The sequence below is a fragment of the Bos taurus genome, chromosome 4 (genome assembly GCF_002263795.3).
Source record: "Bos taurus isolate L1 Dominette 01449 registration number 42190680 breed Hereford chromosome 4, ARS-UCD2.0, whole genome shotgun sequence".
NCBI classification, from domain to species: domain Eukaryota; kingdom Metazoa; phylum Chordata; class Mammalia; order Artiodactyla; family Bovidae; genus Bos; species Bos taurus.
The window spans coordinates 87,906,441-87,924,843 of NC_037331.1; the positions used below are offsets into that span (position 1 = coordinate 87,906,441).

Sequence of the window (18,403 nt, forward strand, 5' to 3'; positions counted from 1 at the left end):
TATGATTATGTTCAATTGATATAAAAAGATACTAAGAATAGTGAGAGTCTCCTTGCCTTAAGTCACTATCAATTTAGGATATGTAAGAGGTTAGAATGGCACCCCACTCCAGTACTCTTGCCTGGAAAATCCCATGGACAGAGGAGCCTGGTAGGTTGCAGTCCATGGGGTCGCTAAGAGTCGGACACGACTGAGCGACTTCACTTTCACTTTTCACTTTCATGCATTGGAGAAGGAAATGGCAACCCACTCCAGTGTTCTTGCCTGGAGAATCCCAGGGACAGGGGAGCCTGGTGGCTGCCATCTATGGGGTCACACAGAGTCGGACACGACTGAAGTTACAGCATAGCATAGCAAGAGGTTAGAATCAGAAAAGCTTAGAAGAAAAGGACTCCAAATACTTTGATTTTCCATTAATGTAAAACTGATCTCTCTTTGTAAAACTCAAATGTGTATCTGTATGAGTCTTTTGTTCTCTGACCCTCTCTTCTGTAGCCTACTTATGTCTTATCTCTCTTACCAAATTTGGGCCTCTTTTCCACTTATTTTCCTCTGCAAGATGGTAAACTTGTTCAGGACTAGAGCTGTGTGTCCCACCCATCTTGGTGTGCATGCTTTGAGTGGCCCAGCACCGCCTTCTGCATATACTAAAATGTCTGCATTTATAGCACAGACGACCGAATGGGACAGTTGCCTTATGTTCATTTTATATCCCAGAAGCATGATACTGTCAGTACATACTGTGTCTGTACAGTGATTACTATTTTTCAAGGAATTTCCATAATTATGCTCTTGTTTTATTCTCATAGCGGTGGGGAGTAGTGAAAGCAGTGTTTACACAGGTGGGAACTAAAGCACAAGCATTTCAGTGATCTGCCTTAATTCACAAAGATACGGACAGATCTGAGGCTAAAATAGAGATTCCCTGCCTTATTTTAATTTAGAGTTCTTTCTCTTCGATGCACTTGAAATGTCTCTCGTGATGTTGAAAATTAAGAGCTTTGTTCTAAAAAAAAAGAAAGAAAGATCAAATCGCTTTCTTAAAATTCAGCTGAAGTTTTAACTGAATCAGCCTTTAGTTAAGTGAGACAGGAAGTAACTGCTAACCCGGTGTTAGACAGTAATAAGTCACCAGTGTTTGGCAGAACATTTAGCACATGTTTGATGTGTGCTTTCTACGTGGCAAACTCTTTACCAGACACTGTTGATGAAGTGGTAAGTATAACTGAGAGCCAGTACAGAATACTCCCGCTTTTTGCCCATCATTAGTTCAGTGTGCTGTCCACAGCACTATCTTACTAAAAACTACCTTCTCATCACTTGCCTTTGTCCCTCCGCGTGGAAACAAAATGACAGTGATGTCAACAATGCAGGTTCTCCCAGGGGCCTGTGACATCAGTGCTACTGATGAAAGGCAATGCTAATACATTTGACTCAGTTTTAGTTGTTTCTCAGTCTGGGGGAAAAAAACAACAACAATAGAAAGCACAACAAATGCAAACAACCAATTATCAAAGTACTAGGAAGCACACTAAAATAAAAAGCATACTTTTCTCACATTTTTCTCCTCTGTTTTATACCCAACTGAAATAAAATGTGCATTTGTTTTTTAATAACAGCCCCCAAGACCAAACTAATGAACACGTGTAGAAAGGGAGGAAGGAGGAGAAGAAAATCTGAACTATCCTAAAGTAAAAATTAAACCAAGTGAGGTACACAGTACCACTCACTAAATTACAAAATAAAAGAGCAGAACAAAGGAGGGTTCTCCAAGATGTGTGGACAACCCCATTTTGCTCAGGAGGCAAAGATAAAGCTGTGCTCTGATAGGCTTTTATGAATAAGGGGATGTATTGAAAGGGAATATGGTAATGGCCTTGTGGGGTAGATGGCATTATATGGCTTATCATAGCAAGAGTGGTATGTTAAAAGTCACAGTCGAAGGCCCACAAGCCCCGCACCTGTTTTCAGGAACACAGAGTACCTGTGGGCAAGTGAGAAGTGTGGCAGCAGTTCGTGTGTTAAACAAGAAGGCCAGGAAGCCACCTAACTCCCTGGGAGTTCACCGTGCAGTGCTGCCCAAACCTCCCGGCCCCCGAGTTCCAGGGACAGTCCCTTTAATAATGTGTTACAACCATTTCCACCTAAGCCTCCTGGTGTCAGTTGCTAGAATTAGCATCTTGACACAGGACATGCATTTCTTGCTATATATAGATAGAAAGGACACGTATTTGGATGTTGGTATCATTGTATGTACCTTCTCAGAACAATGATAATATTCAGTAGCCCTTCACTGCCTGATCATAGCCCTCACTGAAACTCACCCTAATCTACAAAACAGGGGTGCAAGGTTCTTTGTTTCCATTTGAGAAAACCAGCAGGAAAAGTCAATTTCCAAAACAAGCAAATGTGGAAGTGATTATTACCATTATGAAAAGCTCATTTTCTTAAGTACTTGAATTACTCAAAGCCTGCTTTACTGTGTGGGTATAGATGATTAGCTACTTGAGGAATAAATCTCGTAAAAATGGTGAGTGCCAAGGTCATTGTGTTATTATTTGTTACTATTATGGTTTTGATTATTATTACCCCCATATTACAGATGAATAAACTGAATCTCAGAGCCTTTAAATAGCAAACGTAAGGTGACGGAGTAAGTGGTAAGGCAAGACTTGTTCCTAGATCTGTGTCATCAGTAGCATATTTTCATTGATTTGATACACTCTGTTTTTTTCTGTTATATTAAGCATTATTTTTAATATTGTGCAACATAACTAGATCCACAGTAATCATTATATAAATGCATAAAATGGGCATAAATTTATTCATATAAGAGCAGAAAAGTCCCTGAAATGTACCAGATCACATTTTTAAATGTTGAGTATAGATTTTTCTTACCCTTGATATAAATTTTAAATATCGTAAGTTAAGAAAAAGTCAATAAAAAGAGTTTCACAATGCTGCTTGCTTTTTATAAGAATGCTTCATTGAAAAATTCCAAATCAGATTAATAACTATAAAACATGCATAGTATTCTAGCCTTCAACCTTGATTATTTCAAGACATGGTAATAATGGCATAAATACAAAATATTTCATGGGGTTTGTTCCAAGGCTGACAGAAATATAGCCTTTTTTTTTTTTAATCACAAAGAGAAGGTAGAACCTCTGATTTCACATTTATGGTTTCCCACATTTTGAAATAAACCTGATAAATGCACTACAGTCCATGTGTTTATTCCTTAACACTAAGTACAGAGTGACACATGGAAAAATCAGATACAAAGAAAAACCAATGCATATAGTACTCCCCGAAGCCTAGGGAGTAGAGAGTTCCAGGAAAAAAGGGAGGGAGTAAGAGCAGTAAGTCCAATAGAGGGCCTGAAAAATAAGAAAATCAGTGAAACCCTAAGCTTTATTTTTTTAATAGAAAACAAACAACTCTTCCTGATTAAAATAATTTTCTGCTTGCTTTACCTCTGCTGCTCACTTTATATGTTTTATAACTTGACATTAAAATTTTTGGTCAGATTAGATGTCATTGCATATCATATCCCCATCTGTGTATCAGACTGGCAGCTTTGAAATGCAAATCAAATCAAAACCAGTAGATTCCTACAACAAGAAGATTGTATTTAATGAGATTTGACATGAGTCTGAAAGATGAAGAATGAGAAATAATGTGTGTTAAAACTGACTAAAAGTGGACTGGAGTCTGCAGACACAGAGAGTCACAGGTTTGTTTCCTGAACCACTGATTTTAAAATATTTTTAAATTTTACTTAGCTGGTTTTGCTTTGTTCCTTCATCAAGGACCCTGGGTTGGCAGGTCGTTTGTTTTCATGAGAGCTCTTTGAACCAATGAGGATCTGGATAATCTTATTATACCTCTGTGGCCGTGTGCTTCTTGTGATGAGGGTCCAGAGAAGTGGTGGGTAACGCTTCACTGTGTGCCAGGAATCGCTCATGTTTCAGTTGTACAAGGTCAGAGCTTAATTTAGCCACCAACTGGGTACTTAATTTTAGATACACAGAGGAACACATTGGCTCCAGGGCACTTCCTCTGATTTAGGAAGGCAAGGCCCTGGATAAGAATGACAAGACGATCATTCCAAAAGGTGAGATTATGAAATATTCGGTCTGTACCTGATCAACTAGCTTCAGTAGTTTAGTATTAGGAATATGTTGAAGAGATGGAAACATATTGTGATCACTTCTCCTTACCTTCTTTCTGATTGATCACTTGTGGGTTTGCTTGTCAATGGAATTTTTAATTATAGAATAAAGCCAGGGTTGTTTTGTTTGTTTACAGAATAGTAACTCAATTGCATAATTATTAAACTTGATAAAAAATAGTATCATGAGTAAAGCAGATCAAGAATGAATATGCTTATAAGTATCAATGTATACACTGTGGAGTGTCTTTGCTAGCTTTGGTTTCTGAGAAAAAATTAAATGATTTTTGTGAATAATTAAACTTCTCTCAAGGCTTTTTAAAATCACTTATAACAAAAAAATGAATTAAATTTAAAAAATTTATATTCAGATTAAAAATTCCTTTAAATTCTTTTAGTCAGATGGAAAACAAAGGAACTCAGTAGAATTGTAAATTCACTTCTGGAAGTTCAATCATAGCGTCTGGAGGCTGGAAAGTCCTTAGAACTTGTCTGAGACCATCACTCATCTGGTTCTTCAGTGAACAGATAATTTCTAAGGAACATTCTACATCTAAAATAAAATGGTTCCTAGGAAACAGCAGCAGTGTGCACAGAGAACACTTTGTTTAACACATTTTTTGCTGAGAACATTGTATAATTGTCATAAAATATCGTAATTCTACACTTTGTTGTTTTTAATGGGAATACCTTGTTTTGAAATGAAAATATACCTAAAATATTTATAGTTTTACTAGAGTTGTTTGGTAGTTTGCTAGTTGCTTGCTTAAACCATTAGAAAATTTTTTCTGAGGCTTATGAATATTTGGGTTATAGGAATATGATCCTTTGGTATTAATTCCCAGTAGCTGAGTTATCAGTTACAGTACAAGGGTCAAGCTGTGTGACCTCTAATGTCAGACACCTCAGTTCACATCTACATCATCTCCATCACTCAGCAGATATTCAGGCTTGGACAAATTACCTAACCATTGTGTGCCTCAGTTTCCTCATCTGTAAAATGGGAGTTATAATCTATTTAGCATACTTAGCGTAATGCATGTCACAGATAGGCACTTAATAGATGTTACCTATAATAATTATTAAATTTGATAAAACAAATATTTATTGAGGACTTCCTGTGTGCTTAACTCTCTGCTAAACCATTGAAGGAAGGGCAGATATTGGTGTTGTTTCTGGGGAGAATGCATTATTTAAAGGCAGCAAACTTCTTAGGGCATGGATCCTATTGTCTGATGTCTAGCAGTGTGCCTGAAATATAGCAGATATTGAATATATTTGAATAAGCAAATAGGATGGTCTGAAATTCCTAAGAAAAATTAATAATAATTATTGAGAACTAGTGAGTCAGTGTTCCTCATTTGCTTTTTTTGTCTCAGTGGAGAAAGAGAACGTAGTAGATACAATGTATCTGTATTTCAATAAGATATTTGACAGCATCTCTTGACGACGGTCTTGTTATCAAAAAGGAGACATTAATACTAGATGTGGTGTCTTTGGGAGGATTTGTAAATGGATAAACAGCCTTTCTTGAAGAGTGCTAAATAATAGATCAACGTCAACCTGAAGGTCTCTGTCCCACGCCAGTTTCTTTTCAACATTTATCATTACTAATGAAGCAGGTAGACACAGAAGACTTGCAAATAGAACACTGATACTTGGAGGATAGAAAATGCATTTTCTTTTAGCTGACTGAAATAAAGGTCAAATCCAAAAGAAAGAAGTAAATGTAATAGGACTAAATAAAGAGTCTTGCACAGAATTGTGCAGCAATAATGTGGATGGAAAAAGTGACATGTAGAATTTAGGGCAACAGGAATCCAAATCAAGTCTGTAACATGAGAGCCCCAAATTCATCTGAACATGGGTTAAATTAACACCTCTTCAGTGTCCAGCAAAAGGGAAGTGGTCACAGTCACTTAATGTTGTGTTGGTGTGACTGTAGCTGTTGTGTTGCCTTCAGAGTCCATGGTCCACAGCTGCTTTTTGAAAGAGATGGATAAATGAGTGTGTTTACAGGAAAGCCATCAACATGGTGGAGGGAGGTAAACTGTTCACGGGAGGAACAGTTGTCCAGGCCTGGGCGGAGAAGGCTCAGTGCAGACTGACAGCCTTCCTGAGGCCTCTCATGTGGCAGAGAACAAATATTTTCTCAGCGTGCCTCTGAAAAATAGAACTAGGAGTATAGAATACTGATTTGAGGAGATGGATTCTAGTTCATATATTTTCTAATTGTTAAAGCTGGCCAAAGATGAAGGGTTGTGTGGGGTATAGTAATCTGCCTGCTACTTTGCTTTTCAAGCTGAGGCTGGACAATTTCTAGACAGCATCTGTAAATGGAATTTACAAGTGGGGCTTACCTAATGGTCTTCAGCTCTGAAGTCTGGTGATTCTAGAGAAAAGAAAAGACAGAAGAAAGTGAAGTCGCTTAATCGTGTCTGATTTTTGCGACTCCATGGACTGTAACCTATCAGGCTCCTCATGAGAGCCTGATGGGATTTTCCAGGCAAGAATACTGGAGTGGGTTGCCATTTCCCTCTCTAGGGGATTTTCCTGACCCAGGGATCAAACCCAGATCTTCTGCATTGCAGGCAGACACTTTACCATCTAAGCCACCAGGGAAGCCCCGGAAACAAAATAATGAGTGTGCCAGAGAACCTGTTTAAGATAAGGATTAGAGCTCAAACCACCAGACAATCTTTAGAATTCGACTTCCTTGTTCCAGAGGGGTTCAGTCACAGAATAATAACAGGTAACAGGTAATGTTTCATGACTACTTGCTACATGTGAGACACAGCTAATAAGGCAGCTAAGCCAGGAAGGCAAATTCAACTACTGTCTCCAGCAGAAAGAAACCAAAAGCCTGTATATGATTTCAAAATAACATATGAAGAAATGCAATGACTCGTTTGAGTTTTGAATAGAAAAGGATTTGATGAGCACCAAACAGACCACAGTCCCTGAGGTCACAAAAATCGGACATGACTGGGCATCCGAGCATGCATGGGCGCAAACAAGAACGTCTGCCCTGATCAGTGAAACCTTTCAGGAATAAATATTTTCAGAGAGAGAATATATGCGTATGTATATATGTATTTGGGCTTCCCTGGTGGCTCAGTGGTAAAAGAATCTGCCTACAATGAAGAAGATGCAGGTTCCATCCCTGGGTCAGGAAGATCCCCCGAAGGAAGAAATGACAACTCACTCCATTATTCTTGCCTGGGAAATCCCATGGACAGAGGAACCTGTCAGGCTATAGTCCATGGGGTTGCAAAGAGTCAGACACAATTTATTGACTAAACAACAATAACAATATATGTTTTTGTATATGTACAAGTACATATATGCGTATATATGAACATTTTTTATTAAGGTCTAAAGATATTATTTTTATTGTTATTGTGGCTAATAATGTAATCAGAAGATTTTACTCACCCTACACCTCAACTGTGTAATAAAATTGTATAAATAGAGTGCAGCTATTTTATAATCTGTAACTGGCTTCACTGTCCCCAGGAGCTGCCACTCACTGATTAGTGCAAAATAAATTTGGTCTCATGCAGATGGCACAATAACTTAGGTGATGAAACCTTTGCTTGGATGACTCATGTACATGGATCAGTCTTTCAGACTTCTGCTCCTTCTTCTCTACTAAGTATTAAGTGAAGTGAAAGTGGCTCAGTCATGTCCAACTCTTTGCGACCCCATGGACTATACAGTCCATGGAATTCTCCAGGCCAGAATAATAGAGTGGTTAGCCTTTCCCTTCTCCAGGGGATCTTTCCAACCCAGGGATCAAACCCATATCTCCCTCATCGTGTGGATCCTCCTTCTCTGCTTTACTATAAATGAGGGCAATTTTCTCTCTTCTCGACCTCACAAAGTCTGGCCTACCAGGAAGTGACCTATCTTACCACCTGTAAGGTTCACCCTGTGAACCAGATACCAGCCTGTTTTCTGGAAGACTTTGTAAGATTTGGCTCGATAAAGTCAGTCTTAGTTCCCTCAAAGTGTCTGGTCATATCTGATTACATGAACCTCATTCTCTTATATGATACCTTATCTATAGTATTAAATATTCTTCAAGGATATGAATGTTAATAGCTGTATAGTTTTCCATAGCTTGACTGCACAATAATATCTTCTACAAATTCCCTCTCGTTGGACATTTTATATTATTTCTAATGATTTGGCTGTTCAACTACGCCTGCGATGAACATTTTCACATACAAATCTTTTTCCACATCTCTGAATCTCTCTTAGAATTACAGATAAAAGGGTGAGTCTTTAAAAGGATCAAGGTATCATGCCAGCTTGTGATAAGGACACATCTATGAATAATTTGCCTCTTCACAGGCCATACCTGCTCTATTCTTATCCATTCTCTGTTTATATTTCTCTGGAAATCCACATAATTGTAAACCTATAGCTCCCTCCTACTCTGCATCACTTTCAAAAGGTAGTATGCCATCTTCTTCCATCTGTCACAATTGAAATTGCCTTGGAAATCAATATTACAGAGTAAAAATGTCTAATGTTGTAATATGGAACTAGAGATAAAACCAGTATGACAGGCTTTATCATAGTGTATTCACCTATAAATTAAGCCTAAGTTAGTGCAGTCCTGAAATTGGAAGTGAACTTGGCAAAAACATATGTGTGACATGGAGAAAAAACACAAGCTTAATCTATCCTTTGGCTAATTTTAAGAGTGTGTATTTGATCATTCCATTTTTTACTCATTCAGCAAATACATAGTGAATTCTTACTACATACCAGATATCATATTTAGTGTCTAGAGAAAAATATATCTATTTTGGCTTTTTATGTCATTTCTAAAATGTTGAAGGCATTTTGTTGCTGTTCAGTCATTGAGTTGTGTCTGACTCTTTGGCAACCCCATGGACTGTAGCCTACCCAGCACGGCCAGCGTATTCTTTACCACTAGGGAAACCCTGAAGACATTTTAAGGCAACATAAAAGTAGCTTTCATCTGGACTAAGGGGTGTGTGTGTGTGTGTGTGTTTTATCAGAACTAGCTGTGCTGTTAAGAAAAATGCTGTTTGGACTGGTCTATGTCTCCTTGTCATCCATAGGATTTCTCTCTAAAAGACAAATATTTTGAAGAGGGAATGGCTGTGACTTATTATTTGTAGATAGAAGTTACTTGTGTCTGTGTGTTAGAAACTAATTCTGACAGTTTTACCTCCTCCTGAAATCTCTTGGGGACTCATTGACTCTGTTGCTGAAATGAGCCTAATAAAGCTGATTTGCCACTTTGTACTACAGGATTCTGAAGAAGCAAACGTGTAGCTACCAAATAAAAAACAAAACTGTTGCAACATTTTATTTATTTTTATTTCTGTATGTCTTCAGAGTTACACAAGTGAATGGTCAAAGTGCAGAAAAATGAAAATGAGTATTGTTTTGCATACACTAACTGTGAAATCTTCACAAAACCAAAATGTGAAAATGCCTTTTAACTAAAGCTACTCTTCTCATAGGACGAATCCTGATGATTCTCTCTGGAATCTCCAGTAGATGATTTTCTCTGGGACCATAGCAGTTTCAAGGTAAAAGAAAACGTCCTCAGAGTATCAGCACTGCCCCTACCCACTGCCCCCACGCCCCTGTTTCAAACAGCAGAACCTCAGAGCATTTGGAACTGGGCTAGCCCTGTATAAAAAAAGAAACAAATTTTACTGTATTGCCCTTTTCTTATCCCCTCCTGTTACCTCCCCCTAGATTCAGTCTTAATGAAAGTGAAAGTGTTAGTTGCTCAGTTGTGTCCAACTCTTTGCAACCCCATGGTCAGCAGCCTGCCAGGCTTCTCTGTCCATGGAATACTCCAGGCAAGAATACTGGATAACTTGCCATTCCCTTCTTGAGGAGATCTTCCAGATCCAAGAATCAAACTCAGGTCTCCTGCTTTGCAGGCAGATTTTCTTTACTGTCTGAGCCATCAGGGAAGCCACCAAGATTCAGTCTTAGATCGTTTACCATCTTCCCCATCCCATTCAACCCTCAGCAACTATTCCAAGATATCCTGGTTCTACACTGGGGGCCAGTATGGTGCTCCTGGCGCTTTAAAAGGGGAAACTGGAAGATGGAACAATAAGCCACAAAGGACAGAATTGCTCAGTGATGTAACAGAATTGCACTGATGTGACAGGTGCTGGGGCAGGGTGATATTTATGAACCTTCCTTGCATCATGGAAGCACCTGTCTACTCTGGGAACTCTTAAGGCCAGCCCTGTTTAGGACCCACAGAGATGGTTTCAGTTTTTTATGCCCCAGACAGAGCATGTGAGTGAGGGGTGAAGACTTAATGTAATTGGAAACAAGCCAACCAGACAGTTCACAGGGGACAAAGTTATGTTGGCTCTGGTCCCAGTAAAAGGAAAATACCTTGAGCCCATGTTCTGGGAGCTCCCATGGTTCAGGGGAAGGCCTGAGAGGCCTCACAAACTTATCAACAGTAGAGGAGAAGCCTGTTTTGAGGATTGAGGGTGGTTTAGAGAATTCAGTGCCAAGAGGCATCATATACCCATGTTCACCTGTGCCTCATATCCTGTACCATTGTCCCAACCCCCGGCCACTTCAGGCAGGCACCAAATGGAATGTTGATCCAATTTTTTAGACAGTAATGTTTAGACTCCAAGAAAAGAACACAGAGTGAAAGCAAGTTTAGGACACCACAGCCCCCCTAAGCAACACAGAGCCTTATTGCACAGAGTCGACGATAAAGATTCATGTGTCCCTAGAAGCTATGTTTTATTTTTGGAAGTTATTGTCATCAAGAGCTGGCTGACAAGATCAGAGTGCTTTCTTTTAAAGACAACAGACTGTGGGTTTTTTCCCTGCAGCTCTGGAAAGACATTAAAATGAAGGTACCATTCTCTGTCCAGACTCTACTTATCAGCTCTGTGACAATGGGTGGGCCTCTTAACCTCAGGAAGTCTAAGTTTTCACTTTTGCATGATGAATCTCTAATACCTAGAAAGTAGAACTGGAGGATTTAAAGCAAGGCAGCATAGGCAAAGTGCTTTACATGGAGCTGGAAATAAAGCAAGCCCTCACTATTATTATAACCACTATTTTTATGATTACCAAAGTTATTCTTTCCCACTATCTAAATCTAGGATTTCACTCAGTCCATTCTGAAAGTAAACTAATAATTCCTGGTCTCTGAATAATGCATTTGGAAATCCTTAATTTAGTAGTTCCTTAACTGAGACACAAGAATGGGCTTCAGAGAACCCCATAAATGCCCTACAATTTTATGCAAACTTTTGAGTGACATACATCCCTCTGGAGAGAGAATCCATTGCTTTCATCAAACATGTTCCTGACTCTAAGCAAGATTTGTTTTGTTCAGTCACTCAGTCACGTCGGACTCTTTGTGACCCCATGGACTATAGCCTACCAGGCTTCTCTGTTCTTCACCATCTCCTGGAGCTTGCTCAAACTCATGTCTGTTGAGTTGGTGATGCCATCCAACCATCCTATCCTTTGTTGTCTCCTTCTCCTCCTGCCTTCAATCTTTCCCAGCATCAGGGTCTTTTCTAATGAGTTGGCTCTTCTTATCAGGTGGCCAAAGCAGGATTAACCAGTGCCTGAAGTGAAAAGGCTAACTTTCCAATAGGATTGTCCCAATTATTTCATATATCAGCTACTTTGAGAATAATTAAATTTCACTAGTGGGCATTTCCAGAACAAGGTTGACAAACTGTTATCTAGAAAGAGTCAATTATCTAGATGGAGAAGTGGGGCTCTCATGAATAGGTCTTCAGTTCAGTTCAGTTCAGTTGCTCAGTCATGTCTGACTCTTTGAGACCCCATGAATCAAGCATGACAGGCCTCCCTGTCCATCACCAACTCCCAGAGTTCACTCAGACTCATGTCCATCGAGTCAGTGATGCCATCCAGCCATCTAATCCTCTGTCATCCCCTTCTCCTCCTGCCCCCAATCCCTCCCAGCATCAGGGTCTTTTCCAGTGAGTCAACTCTTCACATGAGGTGGCCAAAGTATTGGAGTTTCAGCTTTAGCATCAGTGCTTCCAATGAACACCCAGGACTGATCTCCTTTAGGATGGACTGGTTGGATCTCCTTGCAGTCTAAGGGACTCTCAAGAGTCTTCTCCAACACCACAGTTCAAAAGCATCAATTCTTCGGTGCTCAGCTTTCTTCACAGTCCAACTCTCACATTCATACATGACCCCTGGAAAAACCATAGCCTTGATGAGACAGACCTTTGTTGGCAACGTAATGTCTCTGCTTTTGAATATGTTATCAAGGTTGATCATAACTTTTCTTCCAAGGAGTAAGCGTCTTTTAATTTCATGGCTGCAGTCACCATCTGCAGTGATTTTGGAGCCCCCAAAAATAAAATCAGCCACTGTTTCCACTGTTTCCCCATCTATTTCCCATGAAGTGATGGGACTGGATGCCATGATCTTCGTTTTCTGAATGTTGAGCTTTAAGCCAACTTTTTCACTCTCTGTTTTCACTTTCATCAAGAGGCTTTTTAGTTCCTCTTCACTTTCTGCCATAAGGGTGGCGTCATCTGCATATCTGAAGTTATTGATATTTCTCCCGGCAATCTTGAAAGATGTCAAATATTATTTGGCCCTTTATCAGACTGCTGGCTGGTGCTTTATTTGAATAGTTTTAAACAAAGCCTAACAGTAAACAGGCTCTCCTCCTGCCCTCCTCTGCATCTTGACATCTCTGGTTCTGTTCCACTGATGCTTCTTTGATTGTCTGCCTGACACCTTCATCCAAAGCTTTCAGGAAAGGTTAGAGACAGCTTGTTTTAGATGGGGGTTGCTCCATGTAGCAGTAAGAATTTTCTCTCCATTGAGATCCCGCTGTTGTTAGAGGTACCAAACAGTTTTTGTTGTGTGTTAGTTGCTCAGTTGTAACTCTTTGCGACCCCATGGACTGTAGCACGCCAGGCTCCTCTGTCCATGGAATTCCCTAGGCAAGAATATTGGAGTGGGTTGCCATTCCCTTCTCTAGGGGATCTTCCTAACTCAGGGATCTAACCTGAGTCTTCTGCACTGCAGGTGGATTTTTTATCATCTGAGCCACCAGTAAAGCCCACAAAAGAGTTAAGAGTTTTAGATAATTTCCTTTTTGGTGGTAGTTAAAAGACATTTAAAAGAACTTTTCACAGAGCAACTCAGTTCTCTAAAGCAGGGGTCCCCAACCTCCTGGATCTTATGCCTGATGATCTGAGGTGGAGCTGATGTAATAATAATAGAAATAAAGTGCACGATAAATGTAAGGCACTTGAATCATCCCAAAACCATCTCCCCAGCCCTGGTCTGTGGGAAAAAAAAAAAAATTGTCTTCCATGAAACCAGTCCCTGGTGCCAAAAAGTTTGGGAACTGTTGCCGTAAGGAGTCTGTGATATCTCACGTACTGGAAGGCTACATTTCAAGCAGGTTTAGCATTAAGCTGGTGATTTAAATAGGCAAAAGGCCCTGTATCCTATTACTAATCCCAGAGCCGTGCGATGCCCCCCATCACCACGTGACATTAGTGAGAAAGGCGACAGGCGATGCCACACATCTAACTTCATCATCCAGTCCTGCTATCTGAAGACACTCAGGACTTGTCTGCCAGTAATGAGTCAACAACTGTTTTCCAGTGACCATGAGAACAGCCATTTCCTATAGTTGACTAGGAGTGGGAGCAAAGAGAAAAGATATACAAGACAAAAAAGTTAAGGCTTTATTCCCCTCAGAAAATGAATAGTCCTGGTGAGAATACAAAATACAAAAATGTAAAGAACTTGCAAAACTAATACAAAATGATTGTAAATTCAGTTGGAAAACACCGGGTAAGCAGAGATACTCAAGGATTAAGAGGGTCAGAGAGGAACTGAAGAATTCACCAAAGGCTTCCACCGGAGGAGTGGCTGGAGCCAGGCTTGGGGCTGTGGAGACCATGAGTGAAACAGCTGGGAGGGCCTTGTGAATGAAGTGAGATAAGACATAAGACATAAAAGCACAGAAGGGAGAAAAATGAAGCCTAACACAGAATGGGTAATCTAATTCATCTAATTAGAATAAAGACACCAGGGACTTCCCTGATGGTACTACGGTTGAGACTTCGCCTTCCAGTGCAGAGTGTACAGGTTCGATCCCTGGTCAGCAAGCTAAGACCCCACATGCCTCGTAGTCAAAAAACTAAACCATAAAGCAGAATCAATATTATAACAAATTCAATAGAGACTTTAAAACTGTTCCCATCAGAATAAAGACTCTCCATAAAGAAAATGGTTAGTTCTAAGAATAAAGCAGAGCCTAAATTATCTTAAGTTCATTTATTAGCTCATTCATTCATTTTTTCATTCTTTCAACACATGTTTAGAGTCTATGTACCTTGAGATACTGCTTTCCTAGTCTCTGAAGTTAGACTAGTTCTCTATTCTTATTACATTACATTCTAGGAGGAAGAGATAGACAATGAACCAATAAGCAATAAATTTTTTTAAATGCCATCTGAGTCTATTTGGTGAATAGGATCCCAAGCCCATATGTCGAGCTTTTAAGGTTGCTAAGATACCCTGGTATGAGAGACATACTTAGCGAAGTGCTATTACTATCTCATGGACATCCTCCAAACATCATCACTGTTCTCCCCTTTCTGTATCAAGGTTATAGTAGGGCCACTGGTACAGAACAATAAGCAATAAAGTCATGATGCCATTAAGTTCATGTGCAGTCTGTCCGCAGGTCAGGGACCTTGACTGTCAGCATGTATAGAGCTGTCCTTAAGGCTTGAACAATAAGAAGAGGCAAAGCAAGAATCAACTGTGTTTTGGAAATTGCTCACAGAATACTATTTGTGACTTTCCCCCCTAGATAACACACTGGACAATGTAAAATTTTGCATAGATGATACATTTTGGCTTGAAAAGTTCTATGGCTCAAATTAATTTCCTGTGATTATCAGCCAGCTGTAGAACTGGCTTCCCAGGTGGCGCTAGTGGTCAAGAATCTGCTTGCCAGTGCAGAGACGAAGTGTTCCAATGCCAGTAAGAGACATGGGTTCAACCCCTGGGTCAGGAAGATCCCCTGGGGAAGGAAACCCACTCCAGTATTCTTGCCTGGAGAATGCCATGGAAAGAGGAGCCTGGTGGGCTACAGTCCATGGGGTCGCAGAGTCAGACATGATGGAGCAACTTAGCACGCAGCAGCTGTTAGAACTGTTTTGATGTGCATACTTACTAAACTTTCTCTTTATAAGGTAAAGCAATTGATCCAACTGTAATGGGAGACACATACTCCTCTAATTTGATATCTGAAAGAAATAAGACAATGAGAAATAAGCTACATTTTTGTGTTTGTCTTCAGAGGAGCTGGGCCAGTCAATGGCAGTGGTTTGTAATAGAACAGTGCTAGGGAAGAAATGGGGAATCTATAGGAGGGCTGATCTCTGGTCTGGCCATGGAGTTAAAATGACCCAAATTTTAACTGTTCAAATGATGCTGAGACCCAGTCAGACCTTAGAACTTTCCCTGTAAAACAAGGCAAAAGAAAATGTGAACCAAATAGTAGCTGCATAAAATTTCATGAATATCATGGGTATGGTATCCCTATTCTTTCTGAAGGAGAGTAACCAAATTCTGAGGTCCTTCCACTTTGGGAGAGGATTGAAGACTAGATGGTAAAAGATGTCAAATCTGTTTCTCCTCATTTTTTATCTAAAATACTAAATAACTTGGCCACTTTTTGTTTAACTTTCTGGTGTTAAAAAATGCTCGACCGAGTTCGGGAATCCCACAGGCTATAAGCCCTTTGGTGCAAATGAAGAAAAATGCTGCTTCCTTGGGGTGTGCATAGCCGCCTGCCAGCGGGCACAGCTCATGTGGGGGAGGTTTGGCTGGATTTTATCAGCCAGGAGCACTTGTGCGGTATGCAACCTGCACTCCCATTCGTGGTGGCTCTGAGTTGAAACATGGATTAGGGAGAACTGAAACAGCCATCAATAAATTAAATAAGTCAGTCCAGAAGTTCTTCTCTTTTGACTGTTTTCTTCAAAAGCAAGAAGTCAGTTTTAATTCGGCTTTGTGTTTGCCAGTTCCCACATTTAAACCTCACTGGATAAAGCAGGTCTTTACCACTCCCTTACATTAGCACTTCAGCATCCTTAACTGCATTAGGAATGCCTTTCTGCCAAGGTGTGAGAAAGGATCTTTCTACAGCCAGGAACACAGGTAGCTCAAGTCCATAAATGTGGATTTCTGGGAGCATCCAGAGAGCCACATGATCTATCAAACCCATCTGGTCAGTAAGGAAGTTCTTCAAGCGCTTAAGGCCATTTTTATCGGATTAATCCTCTCCTCTATTAAAGTTCTGGACTTCTGAAAGCTGTTCACTTCATTGTGAGACTGCTGCTGCTGCTACTAAGTCGCTTCAGTCATGTCCGACTCTGTGTGACCCCATAGACGGCAGCCCACCAGGCTCCCCCATCCCTGGGATTCTCCAGGCAAGAGCACTGGAGTGGGTTGCCATTTCCTTCTCCAATGCATGGAAGTGAAAAGTGAAAGTGAAGTCGCTCAGTTGTTTCCGACTCTTCACAACCCCATGGACTGCAGCCTACCAGGCTCCTCCGTCCATGGGATTTTCCAGGCAAGAGTACTGGAGTGGGGTGCCATTGCCCTCTCTGTCATTGTGAGACTAGACAGTGTTTTCTCAGGGAGAACAGGGCTGAAAGTTGTCAGTGCCTTCTATTTAAAGTTACCTTTGTGTCTTCTCCATGTACACCATCAAACTTCCTGAGGTCAGAGCTAGGTCATTATGTTTGTGACGTTCCATTCTCTCAACTTTAATTCAACAGATGTTCGCTGGGATGCTTCCTTATGCCAAGCACCTTCTAGAGTTGTAGGTGATGCAGAGATGAGTCACATCGAACCCCTCACCTCAAAGAGTATATGTTTTCGTAGAAGGAGTTGAATGCAAATACAGAAATAACTGCAATTCAAGGCAGTCAACTCAAACCACTTTGGGAGTAGAAAGAACTAAATCAGTGAAAAAGCACACACAGAGGACAGAGAATATAGAAAAAGTAAAGGATGTGAAGGACTTCCCAAGTGGCTCAGTGGTAAAGAATCCACCTACCAATGCAGGAGACACAGTTTCCATCCTTGGGTTGGGAAGATCCCCTGGAGAAGGAAATGGAAACCCACTCCAGTATTCCTCCAGGGAAGTCCCAGGGACAGAGAAGCCTGGTGGCCTACAGTCCATAGGATCCAAAAAGAATTGGACACAATTTAGCAACAAAACAGCAAAGAGGAAGGCTAGTTGTTCTTTACTCCTTCCTTTGTCTGTCTTCTCGGAGTTTTAAACTTCTAATGTGTTATGTAGAGTAATGTCTTGAGGAAATGATGGGCCAAATTAGTGTAAATCAGAAATGTAGAAAAATTCATTCTAAGCCCAACTGTAGTCATTACTCAAAAGAAAGTCAAAAGCCAGAAAACACTGACACTTAAAGGGCAGGTAATCAAAGGTTTCAAAAGTTAGAATGGGCATTTTATACATATATAATATAAATTAAATGTTAACTACCTCTGTATCTTTTTAAATGAGGAAAGATGAATGTATTTTTCATTTTGCCTCTTTCATGTTGACTCTATATGCTGTTCTGTGGCTTTTGCTGATAATAAGAAATTTCCTGCTTCAAAATTAAATCCCGTCATGGATGCTAATGATGACCCTGATGAAGACCATCTTACAAGTTATGATGTTCAGCTCAGTATTCAAGAATCTATTGAAGCTGGCAAGACTGTATTTTATCCTGAAAGGTAACATTCAAATTGATGATCCTCAACTAAACTTCATGGCATTAATTTTTTGTAAGATAAAATGAATAATGTTTCCAGACCCCTCTACCTTTTTTTTGTGGCAGGAAATTCAACACCTTTACAAGAACTGCTGTGCACAGGTTTAGCATTCTGATTCTACAAATTCCCATTTCCTGTGAAGTATGAGACTACCTAGATAGGAAATTCCCAGTTCAATTTGGTTGTATAGGATTGCCTATTTCCTCAATTCATATAGAATCAAAAAGGACAGTAAATAATGTGAATGAAATTGTAAACACTGTTTATATGACTAACGTATAGATACATATACAGAACCGGTTGTGCTACTTTCTCAGGCAACCTTTATAAGTAATATATTCCATTTTGCATCTTTAAAATATGAAGAATAAT

The 18,403-nt window shown here is 40.0% G+C and overlaps 1 protein-coding gene across 4 annotated transcripts in view; it reads left to right on the plus strand.

The window, feature by feature from the left end:
• The window catches only part of ASB15 (ankyrin repeat and SOCS box containing 15), a 53,897-nt gene that overhangs the window by 15,680 nt on the left and 19,814 nt on the right, over nt 1–18,403 (plus strand). For 2 of the 4 annotated variants that reach the window (XM_024990475.2, XM_059885412.1), the window contains exons 3-4: nt 9,679–9,747; nt 17,856–17,992. In XM_024990475.2, coding sequence (XP_024846243.1) covers nt 17,886–17,992 — 107 coding nt within the window. In that variant the 5' untranslated portion in view covers nt 9,679–9,747; nt 17,856–17,885. 4 annotated transcript variants of the gene reach the window in all.